The sequence below is a fragment of the Phyllostomus hastatus genome, unplaced genomic scaffold (genome assembly GCF_019186645.2).
Source record: "Phyllostomus hastatus isolate PE091 unplaced genomic scaffold, TTU_PhHast_1.1 phas_scaffold_78, whole genome shotgun sequence".
NCBI classification, from domain to species: domain Eukaryota; kingdom Metazoa; phylum Chordata; class Mammalia; order Chiroptera; family Phyllostomidae; genus Phyllostomus; species Phyllostomus hastatus.
Genome location: NW_025334041.1, coordinates 58,103,491 through 58,123,997, shown reverse-complemented (window position 1 = coordinate 58,123,997; position 20,507 = coordinate 58,103,491). Strand labels below are relative to the sequence as shown.

General features: G+C 35.5%; 1 protein-coding gene across 1 annotated transcript in view; it reads right to left on the bottom strand.

The window, feature by feature from the left end:
- HECW1 (HECT, C2 and WW domain containing E3 ubiquitin protein ligase 1) overlaps positions 1–20,507 on the bottom strand; it is a 592,628-nt gene that overhangs the window by 119,145 nt on the left and 452,976 nt on the right. The window contains exons 17-18 of the mRNA XM_045827195.1: positions 3,458–3,541; positions 1,943–2,052 (exon numbers count right to left, since the gene is read on the bottom strand). Of these exons, the coding sequence (XP_045683151.1) occupies positions 1,943–2,052; positions 3,458–3,541 (194 nt within the window). The remainder of the gene's footprint in view (positions 1–1,942; positions 2,053–3,457; positions 3,542–20,507) is intronic.

The following is a 20,507-nucleotide window of genomic DNA, read 5'->3' as shown; positions in this document are numbered from 1 at the left end:
GTTTTTGGTAAATGCCAGAGTTCAGAATATAGTTAGAATTAGAATACAAGTTAGTAGGTGCAAATATAATTTATGTCTAGCAGATTACAGTATATTTTATAATATGACTTTTAATACTACTGTTATTACCACTATCCCCATGGTCAGTACTATGCATTTTACAAACTACTTTGGCATAAATGTCTATATTTCATCATGTGTGTTGCATGCAGGTAAACTTCATAAAAGTCTGGAAAATAGGAATTGTAAAATTTAATGTCACTATATTTGAATTAGATAATCTAAGGTGCCAGGGTCAAAGCTAGGAGAATAAAAACAATTAAGTACTTCAACAAAATGAACTGGATGAGTGCCTGGATTCATGGCATTAGTAATATCTCTATCAGGAAAGTTGATTCTTTCTATAAAAGATATCCAAATAAGCCCCCTTTAGCAAATAACTTTCTCTTATTTTTCCATTTCCAATATGAAATATCTCACATATAATGATATTAAATCATATTCTACTACCAAAAGTTTGAACCAAAGAGTAGAGAGGTTATAAGACTTGGACAATCTCTACTACAAAATGGCAGATCACCATGTAGACTAACAGACTCTGCTCCCCTAACGTAAGTCACCCTGTGCACACTGGAAATGATTGTGCTAATGCTGGCTCTGACAAAGCTCCTGGTCCACCTTTTGCCAGGTCATGGCATCTTTATTACCTTGTATGTCACAGGCAGCATGTATTTGGTGTTTCCTTATCAATACTCTGGTGAACTTGTTTGGAAGATGTGACATCAGGGAAATACTGATTTAAAAATCAAACTTAACAATTTACAGAACTACATCTATGAGACAGTTCTGAATGGCATAACTTGGAGGAGACAAACTAAAAAATAGTCTAATTTTAGAGACCTATGACAGTATTGAGTGATGCTGAGACACCCCATTTGAGGGACAAAGCACTTTGCAAAATTTGGTTTCTCTTTGGAATTTCCTCACTGACTTTGAAAGCCAAACTGGGACTCTTATTCTTGAGGTTGTGAGATAATAAATTACGAGATTTTTCTAAATAACTTCCTTTTAAAGAAATAGGTCATCACAGAGACTTGCAACTATGTGATAATGCAAACCAAACAAATGGGGGGAAGTTTCCAATATCTGGTCCTGTTTGGGGGTATGGGTTTGACTTAAGTTAATTGTCTTGATGAACCCAGGAAATAGTATCTTTTTTTTTTCAATAAAGAGTTTAATGTATATTTGTACATTTGGAATTAAAAATATCTACAAAGATTTTGTATCATGAGTAAATTCATTTTAATTCATAAAGCAAACTTTAGGGGAACCATTTCACATCATGAAAGAAAACTTTGGTATCTTCCTGGGGACATATGGTGGTCTCTACTAATCATATAATCTGGTGACTTCTTTACAACTTAACAAAATATGCTGAAATTGGTATCCATTAGCATTATGAGTCACAAAGGTGAACATTTCAGAAAGGACTCTTTCCTTTTAAATTCTTACAGAATGCATTTGGAATATAATAGCAGTTTAGAGCAGGGATCTGGCACACTTCTGTAAGGGGTATAGATAATAAAGGTTTTAGATTTGTGGGCCATATGGTTTCTTTTGCTTCTACTCAACCCTGTTTTTATAGTATGATAGTTGCCATAGAAAAAAAGCTTAAATAAACATGTATGGCTGGGTTCCACTAAACTTTTGTTTATAGACACTGAAATTTGAATGTCATATAATCAATAACTGACATGAAATACTAGTTTTGTAAAAAAAGTTCAAACGATTTAAAAATGTAAAATGCATTCAAGTCTTAGGGAATTACAAAAACAGGTGGCAGGGGAAAAGGACAAGCATGCAATTGTCCCTTTTCCACCTTCATCTGGTAAAAATACAGATGACCACTTACAGGAGATGTACTGCCAGATTCTCAAGTTACCTGGGGAGTTCTGAGGTGAGGAACAGGGTGAACAGCGGGGAGAGAAGCTATACCCAGGGTGGAAGGCAGCTTGCAGAGGGATATAGGACATAATCTCTTCTTCAAACAGACTGCAAAGTTAAAAAAAATTAAAAATAGTTCTTTCCATGAGAATGTTCATGAATTGGGGTAATTAATAGCAGTTACACTTCTCAAAGGAAAAAAAATACATTCAGATGTAGTATTAAAAAGATAGGCAAATCCCACCCTTGCTTGTGTAGCTCAGTGGACTGAGCACAGGCATGTGAACCAAGAAGTTGCTGGTTTGATTCCCAGTCAGGGCACGTGCCTGGATTACAGACTAGGTTCCCAGTAAGGGGCATGTGAGAGGCAACCATAACTGATACTTCTGTCCCTCTCTTTCTCCTTCCCTTCCCCTCTCTCTAAAAAAAATAAAAATATAAATACAAATAAACAAACAAACAAATAAATAAAATCTTTAAAGAAAACGATAGGCACATCTCAACATGCAAATCCTGTGTTATTTATTTCTCTGAGTTACTTAAAATGCTAATTAATCTTACAACAAAGTCTCCATCAGGTACTATGAGGCCTTTCCAGAAAGACTCCAGCCATTGTTAATTTAACAAGAACCTTTTGCACAATGTCGATGTAATCTGGTGGCCAAAGAAAGTGGACTGGAATGTGCATGCATGAACAATGATGACTTAACTGTACTAGTCACACTAGTAGTAGACACTATTGAGGGAGCATGTGTACTGCATGTCTGTCATATTCAAAATGACTGAGAAGAGCAATAAATCTATATCAAGTACTGCATTAGGATTGAACATTCATCCTTGAAAAACATGTAATTCAGAAGGATTTTAGGGATGATGCAATGAGTGAAGCACCAAAAAAGTGTGGCACTTATACTTTAAAGCTGGTCAAAAATCTGTTGAAAGTGATCCACATTCTGGAAGGTATGCAACAAGAATGCCTGAGAATGTTGGACGTGTATAGGCTGCCATCAGCAAAGAGTTATGGCTTTTCCCAAAACTAAAATCACCTTTGAAAGGAAAGAGATTTTAGACTGTTGATGAGATTCAGGAAAGTATGACAGGGCAGCTGATGGTGATTCCAACAAAGGATTTTATAGAGAGTTTTGAACAGTGGAAGAGATGCTGGGAGAACTGTATGAGGTTCCAAGGTGCCTGCTTGGAAGGTGACTGAGGTGCCATTGTCCTATGTACAATGTTTATTGTATCTTGAATCTTCTTTAATAAATGTCTCTATTTTTCATAGTACATGACTGGAAACTTTCTGGAAAGATCTCCTATATTTAGCTCTTGTTACTTGAGCTGTAAGTGTAAAGAAGGTAATAGATAGCAGGTGGGAGCCCTACTCCAGTCATAGCCACTAGAAACCTCTAGAACAAATAGTGAGTGTTTCTGTCATGGCTGTAGTGAAAGAGAACTGCCCAGGGTAGCTTTTCTAGATGCTTTTTGCAGAATTGCTTCAGGCTTAACCTCTTACCTCAGCAAAATAACTAGATCTGCATCACAGGACAACTTTTCAAGCCCATGATTACCCTCAGTCCGAATGTAATGAATTTTCTCCCTAGAATAATGTAGGATAGAAAACAAGAGTTACACACCAACACATAAGCTAAGGGGTGAATCCTTTTCTAACCCTCTTTTTTCTTCCAATGTGACTGAACAGTGATGTCTTAATTAGTGTCCAGTGTATTTTATGTTATTTTAAGTTTGTATTGCACGTTCCCATGATACTCCACAAGGAATCACCTCTCTTTGGGCTCACACAGGGGTAGTACCTATGGAGCAAAATAAAGGCAGTTCCTTGATTAGCTATGACAGTCAGGAGTAGAGCTGGACAAGGAGAGCTCCTGAAAGACTTCTGTGGGCTCATGACATCTTGGAAGTCATAGAAAAAAGAAAAAGAAGAATAACGAGGACTATCTCTTGGGAAATGTGCCTGATGAAAAATGTATCAGGCATGCTAGGTACAAAGAAATTCTGACCTCCGGAACACATGAAAGTCTCCCAGATTGGCTTCAGCATAGGCCTAAATTTCTGTTTAATTACAGTTCATGCATTCTGACCCTTTTTTACAACTTCTAACTCCAACATGGCAAATTATTCCAATAAGTCTATAGATAAATAGCATTTATTTTGATCAAATGTATGTTATAATTGGCTTCTGTGATGTTCAAATATTTGAATATTATAAGCACTATAGCCAAGATTCATTCCATTGCATGCATGTTTCAAAGATTTTTTTTTAATTTCTTGAAATGATGCAGCATAAATCTGGGATGCTTAGGGATAAAATTTTAAATTATTTAATTTATTATTTTTTTTCTTTCATTTGTATGTTGGAATCCTGAAGTCCAATGTAAGAGAGTTAGGAGGTTGAGCCTTTAGGATACGATTAGGCCCTCATGTATGAGATCAGTGTCCCAGTTTCTTCTTCCATGTGAGAATATGAGAAGTTTGCAACCTGAAAGATGGCCCTCACTCTAATTATGGTAGCACCATGATTTTGGACTTCCAGTCTCCAGACAGGGAGCAGTTAAGTTTCTGCTATTTATAAGTCACCCAGTTGGTAGTATTTTGCTATAGCAAGCCCAAAATGACTAAGACAGACATTGTCTACCACTGATCTTCAGAAGAATCATACCTAGTTATCATTCTTCTTGGTTCCTTACTTTCAGCTCCAAGTTGTCATCAGCTTCCATTGTTTTTCAATTCACAATATCACCACAAGCTCTTCCCTCCCCTCCATCCATGCTGTACCATCATTGATACAAGCAGACTAATATAACAGTCTTCTACATAGCCCCCTCTGCCCTATTTTATACCTCACCTCCAGTCTAGCCATTTTCTACAGAGCAGTTCAAGTGGTCACTAAAAATACAACTGCACTTATCTTTCATTACTGCTAAAAACTTTTTTATTTATATTTACTGTTGACACTATTACGAATGTCCTCATTTCTTCCCTCCTCTTTTCCCACTTCCACTCAGCCCCTTTCCCCTCTTCCTTCTGGCCATTACCATACTGTGGTCTGTGTTTATGTGTCATCCATATATGTGTTTTGGTTAATCCCTTCACCTTCTTTCATCCATCCAGCTGTCAGTCTGTTCCATGTATCCAAGCTTCTGATTCTATTTTGTTCATCAGTTTATTTTGCTCATTATATTCCACATATGAGAACATATGGTATTTGTGTTTCTCTGACTTATTTCACTTAGAATAATAATCTCCACATCTGTTAATGCTGTTGCAAAAGGTAAGATTTCCTTCTTTTTTACAACCATGTAAAAAAGTGCAAATATACCACAGCTTTTTTAAAATTTTATTTTAACTGTTGTTCAAGTACAGTTTTCTGTCCTTTACTCCCATCCCAGCCCATCCACCCATCCCTCCCCATCTCACTCCCATTTCTGCCCCCCCCCCAGTTTTTGTCTATGTGTCCTTTATATTTGTTCCTGTAAACTCTTCCCATTCTCCCCTGAAATTCCCTCCCTTCTCCCCTCTGGTCACTGTCAGCCTGTTCTCTACAAAACAAACATGCAAAATAAAGCCAAAGACACTGAAATACCACAGCTTTTTAAATCCATTCATATACTGATGGGTACTTGGGTTGTGGTAAATAACATGGTAAATACTGATGGATCTTGTCTGTGGTAAATAACACTGCAATGAACATAGAAGTTCATATGTTCTTTCAAATTAGTGTTCCAGAATTCTTAGGATATATTCCCAGAAGTGGAATCATTGGATCAAAAGGCAGTTCTGTATTTTCATTTTTTGAGAAAACTCCATACTGTTTTCTGCAGTGTCTGCATCAGTCTGCATTCCTCCACCACAGATCCCTAGGGTTCCCTTTTCTCCACATTCTCACCAACACTTGTTTGTTGATTTATTGATGATAATCAATCTGGCAGGTGTGAGGTGATATCTCATTGTGGTTTTAATTTGTATCTCTCTAATTAGTGATGAACATTTTTTAATATGTGTATTGGCCATTTGTAAAACCCCTTTGAAGAAGTGTCTGTTTAGGTCCTTTTCCTGACTTTTTAATTGGATTGTTTGTCTTCCAAGCGTTGAGTTGTATAAGTTTTTTATATGTTTTGGAAATCAACCCCTTATCAGATGTACCATTGTCATATATATATTCTCCCATACATTGAGTTCCCTTTTCATTTTGTTGATGTTTTTTTTGTTGTTGTTGTTGTTGCACAAAAGCTTTTCAGTTTGGTGTAGTCACATTTGTTTTTCCCCCTTTCACTAGGATATATATCAGCAAAAATAATGCATCACAAGATGTCTGAAATTTTCCTGCCTATGTTTTCTTGTATAATTTTGTAAATGATTTTGTGACTTACATTTAAGGGTTTTACCTATTTTGAGTTAATTCTTGCATATGGTGGAAGTTGGAGGTCTAATTTCATTTATTTGCATGTGCCAGCCAAATTTTTCAACACCTTTTTGAAGAATCTGTCTTTATAGTATGCTACTGCCTCCTTTATCAACTATTAACTGACAATAAAAGTCTGGGTTTATTTCTGGATTCTCTATTCTCTTCCATTGATCTATATGCTGGTTCTTGTGTCATTACAAGATTGTTTTGATTACAATGGGTTTGTAGCATTTTAATATCAGGTATTGTGGTTTCTTAAACTTTGCTCTCCTTTCTCAAGTTTGCTGAGGGTATTTGGGATTTTTTTTGTTTTTATATAAATTTTTGGAATATTTCTTTGAGATTTGTGAAATACTCATTGGTATTTTGATAGGAATTGTGTTGAGTCTATAGACTGGTTCGAGTAGTGTGCACATTTCAATTATCTTAATACTTATAATTCATGAACATGGTATGAAAACTCTTTAATTATTAAAAAATATTGTATTGTTGTTCAATTACAGTTGTCCCTATTTTTCCCCTATTACTCTCCCCTGCCCTACCCACCACTCATCTCCCCCACCATCCTTTGCCTTTGTCCATGTGTTCTTTATACATGTTCCCTGACTTGACCCTTGAACTTTTACCCCCAATACCCCCCTCCCCACTTCCTTCTGGTTAATGTCAGTTTCTTCTTTAATTACATGTCTCTTGTTTTATTTTGTTCACTTGTTTGTTTTCTTGATTAGTTTCCACTTATAGGGGAGGTCATATGGTATTTATCTTTTACCACCTGGCTTATTTCCCTTACAATAATGTTCTCCAGTTCCATCCATACTGTTGCGAAGGATAGGAGCTCCTTCTTTCTTTCTGTTGCATAATATTCTGTGGAGTAAATGTACCAAAGTATTTTGATCCACTAATTTACTGAATGGCACTTGGGCTGCTTCCAGCACTTGACTATTGTATATTGTGCTTCTACGAACATTGTGGTGCATAGATTCTTTTGATTGATGTTTCAGGATTCTTAGTGTATAATCCTAGCAGTGGAATTGCCAGGTTAAAAGGCAGTTCCTTTTTTAGTTTTCTGAGGAAATTCCATACTGTTTTCTACAGTGGCTGCACCAGTCCGCATGCCCATCAACAGTGCACTAAGGTTCCCTTTTCTTCACAACTTCAACAGCACTTGTTTGTTGATTTGTTTATGATGCCCATTCTGACCAAGGTGAAGTCGTATCTCAGTGTAATTTTAATTGTCATGTCTCTGATGGTTAGTGATGCTGAGCATCCTTTCATAGGTGTCTGGTACCTCTGTATGTCCTCCTTGGAGAAGTGTCTGTTCAGTTACTTTGCCCATTTTTCACTTGGATTGTTTGTCTTCCTGGTCTGGGTTTGTGTGAGTTCTTTATATATTTGAAAATCAAACCCTTGTCCAAGGTATCATTGGCAAAAGTATTTTCACATATGGTTTGTTCTCTTTTCATTCTGTTTGTGTTTTCTTTAGCTGTGTAGAAGCCTTTGAATTTTATTTAGTCCACTTTGTTTATTATTTCCTTTATGTCCCTTGCTTTAGGGGACTTAATGATGAAAAAAATGTTGCAAGGGATATCTAAAAATTTCCTATGCTCTTCTCTGGGAAATTTCTGGTGTCATGACTTATATTTAAGTCATTTATCTGTCTTGAGTTTATTTTTGTGTTGGTGTAAGTCAGTGTTCGAGTTTTATTTGCATGTAGTTGTCCAGATCTTGCAACACCATTTGTTGAAGAAGCTATTTTTATTACATTTTATGCTCCTTCCCATTTATTGAATATTGATTGACCATAGAGACATGGGTTTATTTCTGGGCTCTCTATCCATATCCATTGGTCTATATGTCTGTCATGCCAGTACTAGGCTGTTTTGATTTCAGTGACCTTGTGAAATAGTTTGATATCAGGTATTGTGATCCCTCCTACTTTGTTCTTCTTTCTCAAAATTGCTGAGGCTAATCAAGTTCATTAATAGTTACACATAAATTTTTTCTTTTGTAATTTTTAAATTTTATCTTTAAATATTATTCAAGTATAGTTGTCCTCATTTTCACCCCACCACATAAATTTTTGATATGTTTGTACTATATCTACAATACCATTGGTATTTTAATAGGATTTGCATTGAATCTATAAATTGCTTTGGGTAGTGTGGACATTATGATGTAATTCTTCCAAAACATAAACATGGCATAGGCTTCCATTTATTTGTATCTTCCTTTCTTCAGTGTTGTATAGTTTTCTGAGTACAGATCTTTTACTTCCTTGGTTAGGTTTATTCCTAGATACATTATTTTTCTTGTTGCTATAGCAAATGGGATTTTTTCCTAGTATCTGTTTCTGATATTTTATTGTTGGTGTACAAAATGCCTTCAATTTCTGAATATTGATTTTGTATTCTACTGTTTTTCCAAATTCACTTATTAGGTCAATTTTTTTTTGTAGAATCTATAGGGTTTTCTATGCACACTATCATGTCATCTGCAAACAATGACAGTTTTACTTCTTCCTTTCCAATTTGGGTTCTTTTTATTTCTTTTTCTTGTGTGATTGCTGTGGCTAGGACTCTCAATATTATGTTGAATAGTAGTGGTGAAAGAGAATACCCTTGTTTTTTTCCTGATCTTAGTGGGAAAAGCTTTTATTTTTGTCCATTCAATACAAGGTGGCTGTAGGTTTCTCGTATATGGTCTTTGTTATGTAGATATATGCCCCCTGTACTTCCACTTTGGAAAGTCTTTTTTTTTTTATTATAAATTTGTGCTGTATATTATCAAATTCTTTTTCTGCATCTATTGATATGATCATATGACTTTTGTCTTGTTTTTGTGATGTATTACATTTGTTGATACAAATATTGTACCTTCCTTACATCCCTTGAATGAGTCTGACTTGATCATGAGTATGATCATTTTAATATATTGCGATGTAGTTTGCCAATATTTCTTGGATGATTTTAATGTTTATGTTCATCAGTGATACTGGCCTGTAGTTTTCTTTTTGTTGAGTCTTTTATTGAATTTACATGGTATGAGTTGTAATATCTCCTCATTCATTTCTGATTTTATTTATCAGGGTTCTTTCTTGTTTTTCCTTGCTGAGTGTGATTAAAGTCTTTTTGATTCTGTTTTTCCTTACAAAGAACCAGGTCTTGGATTTACTGATGCTTTGAAGTGATCTTTAATCTGTATGTCATTTAATCTGCTCTGATCTATGTCATTTCCTTCTGTCTACTTGCTCTGGACTTTGTCTTTGTTCCTCCAATTGTAGATGTAGAATTAGGTTGTTTATTTGAATTTTCTATCTTTTTTAGGTAGGCCTATATGACCGTGAACTTCCCTATCAGAACTGCCTTCATTGTGTCCTATAAGTTTTGGACTGTTTTGTGTTCATTTTCATTTGTTTCCAGAAACTTTTTTATTTCTTCCTTGATCTCATTATTAACCTATTCCTTGTTTAATAGTATGCTAATCAGTCTGTATGAATTGGAATGTTTTAGAGACTTTTCCTTGAGGTTGGTTTCTAGTTTTAGATTCTTGTGGTCTGAGAAAATGCTTGATATGATTTCAATTCTCTTGGATTTGTTGAGGCTTGTTTTGTGTCCTGTCATGTAATGTATCTCTGAAAAGCTACATTTGTATTTGAAAAGAATGTGTGTTTTGCTTCTTTGGGATGAAAGGTTCTATATATATCAGTTAAGTCCATTTAACCTAGTGTGCCATTCAGTGCCACATACACTTGACATTTTGTTTGGAAGATCAGTGGATCTTATTAGGTCACTTATTAGGTCAATTCCCTTTTTGACAGTGGGCTGTAAAATCCCCTACTATAAGTGTGTTTTTATCTATATCTTTCTTGAAGTCCTCCAAGACTTTCCTTATATATTTGGGTGTTCCTATGTTTGGTGCATATTTATTTACAATGTTTATGTCTTCTTAATGCCTTCTTCCCTTGAGTATTATGAAAGTCCTTCAGTGTCTCCTTTTATGGCATTTGTTTTGAAGTTTATTTTGTAAACTTATCTTGTATAAGTATTGCTATGCTGGCTTTTTTGTCTTGTCTATTTGCTTGGAATAGTTTTTTCCAACCCTTCACTTTCAGTCTGTGTAGATTTTTTCTCTTGTAGGCAGGATATGTGTCAGTCATGTTTATTTATTCATTCAGCAGCCCTAAGTCTTTTTATTGGAGCATTTCATCCATTTACATTTAAGGTTATTATTGATAGGTACTTACTCATTTTCATTTTCCCCCTTTTTTCTTGTGTCTCTCCCTCTCTTTTCCTCATCTTCTAAAAGTAGTCCCTTTATCAACTCTTGCAATGTGTTTTGGTGGAGGTGCACTTTTCAGTCTTTTTTTGTGTGTTTAACTCCATATTTTGCCTTCCATTTTAATTGAGAAACTCGCTGGGTAGAGTAGTCTTGGTTGCAGGCCTGTGCTTTTCAGTACTTGGAACATTTTTTGTCATTCCCTTCTGGTTTGTAGTGTTTCCATTTAGAAATCAGCTGCTAGCTTTATTGAATGTAACTTGTATGTTGCTATCTTTTTTTCCCTTCACTGCTATCAAGATTCTCACTTTGTCTGTAAATTGTGTCATTTGTATTATGATGTATGTTGGAATAGGCTTCTTTGCATTCATCTTGTTTGGGATCCTCTGTGCTTCCTGAACTTGTGTGGCTTTTCCCCTCTCCAGATCAGAATATTTTCTCTCATTATTTTTTTAAACAGGTTTTTACCCCTTGCTCCTTTTTTTCTCCTCATGGTATTCTTATGTTTTGAAATTTGTTGCATTTCTTGTTGTCCCTAAGTTCCTTTAACCTATCCTCATACATATTGAGCCTTTTTTCATGATCCTGCTCTACACAGTTATTACTTTCTACATTGTGTCCCAGCTCACTAATCCAGTCCTCTGCTTCATCCAGTTTGATTATGATTCCTTCTAGTGTATATTTTGTTCCAGATATTGTATTATTCATTTCTTCATGATTTTTGTTTATAGTTTCTATTTCCTTTTTCATGCTGTTGTAGTTTCCACTCAGTTCCTTGTAGTTGTCATTGAGTTCCTTGAGCCCCCTTATAACCATTTTTTAAAAATTCTATGTCTGATAGTTTTCTTGCTTCCATTTCAGTAACTCTTTTAGTGTGGATTCTTCTATTCCTTTTGATTGGGTGTTCTTTCTTTACCACCCCATTTTAGTTGAGTCTTTTTGTTTGTTTGTTTGTTTCTGCATTTCAGGATACTGTGCTTTGCCAGATTCTTTCTGGGGTGGATTTCTGTAGTATGAGTTCTGTGGGACTCGGTGGTGCATTCTCTTTTACCTTGTCTGGATGCTCTAGGGTAGCCCCTTCTTCCATTTGCGTGGGTTCTTTTGTGCTTGGGCTTTACTTGTTGGTGGGTTCTTTGTGTGTTCTCCTCTCCAGTGTGATTTGTGGTAGTGTACTCCCACCTTGTCATTTTGAAGAATTCTTAGCACTCTTTTGCTTCCAAACTTCACATCAGCTAAGATTCTGTTGTCCAGTTTGTTCTTCAGAAGATCAGCTAAGTGCCCCAGTTGGGTGTATGAGCAAGTTGGCTCAGCTCCCACCTACATTACCACCATCCTTTTTTTCCCAAATTAAACTTACACTATTGAGTATTATTATTAAATCAAATCATGCTTCCCACTCCACTTTTTTACCTCAGCTTTCAGACTATTTACCCAAGTTTTTAGAGTCTTTAATCATTTTTAAATAAAATTTACTTTGATGAAAATCCCTACTCTTTCACATTGCTGACAAGGCCTCAGTCTAAAATTTCACTGGTGTCCCAACCCACCCCAAAACCTTACTGGCTTTTATTCACTCTTCACTTACATCAAGACTCATTTGCCTTAGGGCCTTTGCACACCCTCTCCCTGTCCCTCACCTTGCATCTTAGGGAAAATTGCTTCTCATCTTTCAGGTTTCAATTTAGTGCCATCAACCTGGAAAAGCCTTTCTTGTGTTTTGTTTCAAGGATAAAACCTCTTTCTCTGCACTAGTATATTATCTACTATCACTGAGTTCTGATCACATCTATCATAACTCTTAACATATTTGGTGGCTATATATTTGACTAAAATGTATCTGTCATCTCTCTTCCTTAATAGATTATAAATACCATGAGAGTAATACCTATGTGTGTTTTGCTTGCTACTAAATATACATACATAGCCTTAGCAAAGTCTTGATCCAGAATAGCTGAATAATAAAAGCAGTAGTTGAAAGAAAGAAAGAATGAATAAGGACCATTATCATGATCCTTAATGGTAACAGATATCATTAACCTCTGGGTTTTCTGACTTCATCTTCACTTTCAATGCATGGGTTTCTTATGATTCACTACTAAAAACAGTTTCCTGAGATCTCATTTCTCTTCCCTCTAACCTAGCAGCTGGCCTTGTGGATGCAAGACAGTAGATCCATGGTACCCTGAGAATAGCAATGATTGAATAAGGGTCATTGTCCACAATGGGCATCACAGAGGATGCATTAAGTTCTTTCTCTGGACAGCATCATGAAGAGACATGCTTCTGTTTTCAATTCTTGGATTTTTAAAATGGGGCTGACTCACTCACATTATATTCAAGAACAGGTAAAGACCCAATCATAACAAGCAGTTCCCAGCTTTCTAGTTCCCTTAAGCTTGACCTCCTAAAGAGCAAGTTTTTTCTCTTGTCATTCTTTTTAAATTGAATGGCCTATTAGTTTCTGATTTCACTGTAGGTCAGCTGTTTTTGATGAAATATTTGGAATCTCAACCTGAGATGTTCAAGTTCTTTAGGGTTCATTAACTACTTGAAAATATATGCAAAAGTTTATGTTCATATGTGGAGGAAAGTCTATAATAGTTATCAGATTCTCAAAGAAGTCCATAATTTTGAAAGGTTATTAATTTCTGTACTAGATATTTTCTATGGCTTTTTCCAATTCCAACATGCCCTCACTCCAAGTTCCCACCATACCTGGAAAGTCATAATTGTCCAAATCCACATTGCAACAAAACTTTTAAGATTTCTGGGATTTTTAAATAATGTCATATATAATAAGGGTGAAAATTTACTTTTTGGAAAAAATACTATAATTTTTTACGTGAGGGTTACATTGTATTTACTTTTCAAATTATTTAAATAATGTAAATGGGACTCTAGTGCCCTTGGTGAATTCAAATTCCTTTAAAAAGTAAACAGTGAACTCACTGTTTAGTGGTGAATTAAGGGACATAAACATTCAAATGCAGAAATGATTTAGAAACTATTCTTTTTAAAAATCTAATCTTTACTGTATTTTTTTCATTACCAATTAGTCTCCTTATGCCTCCCCTACCCCCAGCAATCACCAAACTGGTGTCCATGTCCATGAGTTCTTTTTTGCTCAATAACTATATCCCTTAACATCCCTCCTCCCACTAGTTGTCATCCTGCTTTACACCTAAGAGTCTGTTCCCATTTTCTTGTTAGTTCAGTTTGTTCATTACATTTCACATATGGGTGAAACCATATAGTATTTGTCTTTCTCTGACTGGCTTATTTCACTTAGCATAATTTTCTCTAGGTCCATCCATATTGTCACAAAGGATAAAACTTTCTTTTTTTCCTATGACTAATAGTATTCCATTGTGTAAGTATCCCATAGTTGTTTTATCCAGTCATCTACTGATGGATGTTTAGGATGCTTCTATAGCTTGGATATTGTAAATAGCACTTCGATGAACATAGGGGTACTTATGAATTAATGTTTTGGGTTCCTTAGGAGATAGTCCCAGAAGTGGGATCTCTGGGTCAGAGGGCAGGCCCTTTTTCACTTTTTTTGAGGTATTGCCATACTGCTTTCCACAGTGGCAGCACCAATCTGCATTTCTACCAAAAGTACAAAAGTGTTCCTCTTTCCCCACTTCCTTGCCAGCACTTGTTTGTTGATTTATTGATGATAATCATTCTGACATGTGTGAGATGGTGTCTCATTGTGGTTTTAATTGACATTTATCTGGTGATTAAGTGATATTGAGTATCTTTTCATATGTCTATTGGCCATATGAAATGTATGCCAAGGTAAGTGATATTGAGTATGTTTTCATATATCTATTGGCCATCTGTATGTCTTCTTTGGAGAAGTGTCTATTCAGATCCTGGAATCACTTTTTAATTGAGTTTTTATGCTCAGTTTTATAAGTTCTTTATAAGTTTTGGTTATTAATACCTTATCAGAAGTATCAGAGAATATATTCCCCCATTATGTTCATTGTCTCTTTGCTTTGTTTATGATTTCCTTTGCCATACAAAAACTTTTTAGTTTGGTGTAGTTCCATTTGCTTATTTTCTCTTCTGTTTCCCTTGTCTGGGGAGATATTTAGATAAAATATTGCTGTGAGCAATGTCTGAGATTTTGCTGCCTACATTTTCTTCTAGGATTTTTATAGTTTAAGGTCTAAAATTTAAGTCTTTGATCCATTTTGAATTTATTCTTGTGTGTGGTGTAAAACTTGGTCTAATTTAATTTTTCTGCATGTATCTGTCCAATTTTACCAGCACCATTTATTGAACAAACTCTTTTTAGCCCATACTATGTACTTACATTCTCTGTTGAATATTAATTGACTATAAACTGACAGTAACCAAAGGGGAGAAAGGAACAGGATAACAAGGGAAAGAAGAGGAAGGGTCATCCAGGAATATGTATAAAGGACCCATAGACAAAGATTGGGGGGTTGAATGTGGGAGGTGGGGGTGGGTAAGGCAAGGGAGAATAATGGGGAGAAATACAATTGAACAGTAATAAAAATACATATAAATAACAGAAGTAGGTTTACAGTTGTTTTATGGAAAATAATAAAATAAAAATGTGTGGTTTTACTTCTGGGGTCCCTATTTTGTTCCATTGATCTATGTATCTGTTTTTATGCCCATACTGTGCTGTTTTGATTACTATGGACTTATGGTATAGTTCAATATTAGGTACCATGATTCCTCCAGCTTTGTCCTTCTTTCTCAGGATTACTGTTCTGTGTGTGGCCTTTTGTGGTTACATATGAATATTTGTTCTAGTTCTGTGAAGTACATCATTGGAATCTTGAAAGGAATTGCATTGAATCTATGGATTGTTGCAAGCCAGGAGTGAAAGAAAAATACCATATGATCTCACCTATAAGTGGAACTTAATCAACAAAACAAACATGCAAGAGAAATATAACCAGAGACATTGAAATTAAGAACAAACTGACAGTAACAAGAGGTGATGACGGAGAAAGGTAACAAGAGGGAAGGAGGGAGAAGGGTACTAAGGGAAAGAAGGGGAAGGGTCATCAAGGAACACGTATAAAGGACCCACAGGCAAAGCCAAAAGAGGGTAGGATTGAGGGTGGGGTCTTGGGGTGGGTGGGGCAGAAGAACATGCAGAAGAGGAAATAGAGACAACTGTATTTGAACAACAACAAATAACCAAAAAAAATATGACTTTATAGATTGTTTTTGGCAGTATGGAAATTTTAATGATGCTAATTCTTCCCATCCATGAACACAGTATGTGCTTCCATTTATTTGTATCTTCTTCAGTTTCTTTCTTCAGTCTTAGAATTTTCCAAGTATAGGTCTTTTACATCCTTGGTTAGATTTATTCCTATTTTATTCTTTTTTGTAGCAATTGTATATGTGATTGCTTAATTTCTTTTTCTGTTAGTTTAAAATTGGCATATAAAATACAATTAATTTCTGGATATTAATTTTGGTATCCTGCTAGTTTTCTGAATTCATTTATCAGTCCTACTAGTTTCTTGGTGGATTTTTTAAGTCTCTATGTACAGTGTCATGTCACCTGCAAATAATGACAGTTTTACTTCTTCCTTTACAATTTACATGCATTTTATTTCTTCCTATTGTCTGATTCCTAAGGCTAGGACTTCCAGTACTATGTTGAATAAGAGAGGTGAAAGCGGGCATCCCTGTTTTCTTCCCAATCTAAGGGGGAACAATTGTTATTTTTGCCAATTGTGTATGATGCTGGAAATAGGTTTGTCATATAATGCCCTTTATTATGTTTATGTATCTTCCTTCCAGTTTCACTTTTCAGAGAGTTCTTATCATATGGTAGTGCTGGATTTTATCAAATGCTTTTTCTGCATCTATTGATGTGATCTTGTGGTTTATATTCTCCATTTTGTTTATGTGATGCATCACATTTATTAATTTGCAAATATACCAAGTTTGCATTCCTGGAATAAATCCCACTTCATCATGGTGTATAATCTTTTTGATGCATTGCTATATTAGATTTGCTAATATTTTGTTGACAATTTTAGTGTTTATGACCATCAGGTATATTTGCTTATAATTTTATTTCTTTGTAGTATCTTTCTGTGGTTTTGGAATTAGGACAATGCTGGTTTCATAAAATGATTGTAAGAGGCTTCCCTCCTATTGAATTTTATGAAAAAGTTTGAGAAGGAGAGGTATCAGTTCTCAAAATGTTCAGTAAAATTCACTTGTAAAGCCATCTGGCTGAGGGCTTTTGTTTGTTGAGAGTGTTTGATTACTGCTTCAATTTCATTAAGTGTAACCTGTCTATTCAGATTCTCTGATTCTTCCTCATTTAGTTTTGGAATATTATATGTTTCTAGGAATTTATCTATCTTGTCCACATTGCTTAGTTTGATGGCATATAGTTATTCATAATACTTTTTACAATCTTTTGTATTACTTTATAGTCTGTTGTTATTTCTTTTCTTTCATTTCTGATTTTATTTATTTGTGTCCTTTCTCTTTTTCTTGTTGAGTATCATCGAAGGTTTGTCAACTATGTTTATCTTTTCAAATAGCTAGCTGTTGGATTAATTGATCTTTTGTATCATTTTTTTACACTCTATTTCACTTATTTCTGCTCTGGTCTTTATTATTTTCCATAAAATAAGGGATGTTTCTTTTGTATGTTTGTTCTCTCTATCATTATGCAATGTCCTTCTTTGTCTCTTAATAAAGCCTTAGTTTCAAAGTCTATTTTGTCAGATATAAGTACAGCTACCCCAGCACTTTTCCCATTCCACTTGCATGAAATAACTTTTTCCATCCCTCTACTTTTAGTCTGTGTGTATCTTTCTATCTGAGAAGAGAGGCAGCATATATGCGGGTCATGTTTTCTTATCCATTCAGTTCTCCTTTGCCTTTTGGTTGGAACATTTGAGCCATATACATTTAAGTTGATTAATCATAGATACATATTTACTGCCATTTTATTGATAGACAGTTTTCGTCTGTTTTTTTTTTTCTTTTTCATTTTCTTCTTCTTAAAGCAAACACTTCAACATTTTGCTGCAGTTCTAGTTTGGTGTTAAAAAAGTTTTTGAGTTTTTTCTCTCTGGGAAGCTACTTATTTCTCCTTTAATTTTAAATGATAGCCTTGATGGCTAAAGTAGCCTTGGTTATAGGTCCCTGCTTTTTATGTTGTTGAATATTTCATGCTACTTCCCTCTGGCTTAAAATGCTTTTTTTGAGTAATTAGATGCCAATATAATTGATGCTCTACCTGTTTTTTTGTTTCAGCTCTTGGGATTCTCTCCTTGTCTTCAAGACTTCTCATTTTAATTATGATGTGCTTTGGTGTAGCCTCTAAGGGTCCAACTTGTTTGGGAGTGTTTGAGCTTCCTCTACTTTTGTGTCTCTCTCCTTCACTAGATTTGGTAATTTTTTAGTCATTATTTCTTCAAATAGGTTCTCAATCCCTTGCTTGCTCTCTTCTCCTTCTGGTATTCCCATTATGTAGATGTTGTTATGCTTCATGTTGTCCAAAATGTTTCTTAAGCTCTCTCGATTATGTTAAATTCTTTTTTCTCTTTGCTACCTGGTGTTTTTTCTACCCTGTCTCCCAAATCACTGGTATAACCTTCTGCTTCATCTACCCTACTGTTTTTTCTTTCCAGTGTATTATTAATTTCAGATATTGCATTCTCTCTCTGACTTTTTTATGTTATTTTTGTCTTTTCTCATGTTGTTGAGTATCTTTATAATCATTACTCTAAACTCTCAATCTAATAAATTGCTTGCCTCCATTTCATCTAGTTCTTCTTCTGGAGAATTCTCTCATTCTTTCACTTAGGATCTGTCTCTTTGTCTTCCCATTTTGGCTGCATCTTTGTTTTTTCTGCTTTAGTTGTTAAACTGATCAATGACATAACCTCAAGCAGTCTGGCCTGAACAACAGAGAATGCGGCATGGTAATTACTGTGGACTGGGTTATTGCTTCCCTTCAGGCTGATGCCACTTGGAGAGGAGTGTTATGCCTAAGAAAGATGGATTCTGCAGTATGGGGACTGTCTCAGTACAGAGTTCCTGGTGGCTTCCTTCAGTTCTCTCCCCAGAGCCACCAATCCCAGACTCTCTTAAAGCATCTCTGGTCCCCTCTGGCCTCCTTGTGCTGGAACCAAGGGTAAGTGGCTATAAAGTAAATTTTGCACATTTGCCCTTTAAGAGGCTCTTTTAGTCCCCAGCTATCTATCCATGGTGGAAAGTAGCCCTGCTGCTTTTCACAGCTGAATGTTATTTGGATTCCTTTCTGACTGTTGTTGTAGACTTGGGCACCCAACTTGTGGTTTAGACTGAACATTTGTCAGGGGGAACCACCTGCTCACTGAAATATCCCTCTGGGACCCACCAGAGCCCAGCCAGCCATCTTACCCTTCCTCCATACTCCCTACCAGTCTTGGTGTGGTGAAGTGGTTTCTTCTGCCTGCCCTTGGTTTAAGGTTTCTCTCCAGCTACTGCCACTTGGTTATTCAGGATGATTTTTCTACAATTTAGTTTTAATCCCAGATTCATTGAAGGAGGAAGTTAGTGTCATTTCCACTTACTCCTTCACCATCTTGGATCATAAAAGTTTTCAATTAATATAAATCCTCTGAAAATTCCTTGGAAATTCCCTTAAATTATTATATACTGTGATAAAATAAAGCAGCCAATGAATAAATGACCCATGTGACTGAGTCCTTGTTGTTGTGCAAAGTAATGAAATTTGGGCAGAGCTGAATGAACATAAGTGGCAGTGATACAGTACTCATGCCAAAGCTCAACTGTTTATGTTAAAGAACTTCCTTTCACTCTAAAAGTTGTTTTCTATCTTCAAATTAAAGCACCAGGTTCTGAGGGATCAGAGTAGGTACAAAGACAAGGTCCTGCTCTAAAGAATTTACAGTGTTGTAGGGAGACATAAGTACATAATAGAATAAAAGAGATGTTGGGAAATATCTTAGAGACACAAAGAGAATGATTAAAGAAAGGCACACAAATACTAAAGCCTGCCTTGATCACTGAATCTTTGCATTTGATTTGAGCTTTTAAAACAGAATGAGATGTCTGTAGGATAGAAGCCATTCCAGAAAGGGCATAATTAGGAAAGGACACTGTATTTTTGATGGAGGTGTGAGATACTAAAAGGAATAAAAACTAGCACAAGATGGAGAGTTAGGTTAGGGCCACACTTTGGAGACCATGAAAATTGTACTTAGAAATATTTATTTCATATGGAATAAGAGCCATGGAAGCTTTTTTGAGGGGCAGAAGTGGCACAATTTGATCTGTTATATAAAATTTAAATCTGGTTTTGATAGATTGATAAGACATATCTTCTAAGAAGCTCTTCAAAATTCAGGAGAGAAATGGTGAAGATCCAAATACTGGCCATGATGGAGAGAAGACAATAGAAAGGAAAGGAAAGGAATAGAAAGGAAAGGAAAGGAATAGAAAGGAAAAAATGAGGAGGTAAATATTTAGATGTGAAGATTAATACAGAGGAAGGAATTGTGATAACAGGCAATGTGAAAGATGGTGGTTCTAATTTATACAGGTAAAAGCATAGGGAAAAGAGGTGTCAATGAGAGTGTGGTTGGAGAAAGAATGGAATTGATATCTTGACAGGATAATAAGGATTTGAATAGCAAAGAGGTTATTTTCCAATATTTGTGATTTATTGAGGAAGTCATGCAAAGTAGAATTTTATAGTTTTCGGAAAGATTCAAAAGACCACCAAATGGGAGGTGAGGGATTAGTGGCATTAACTGACTGTATTCTCACCCATTTTGTCTGACCTTTTACACAGATCCCCATTTAAGCATCTCAATGGTGCCTATACTGT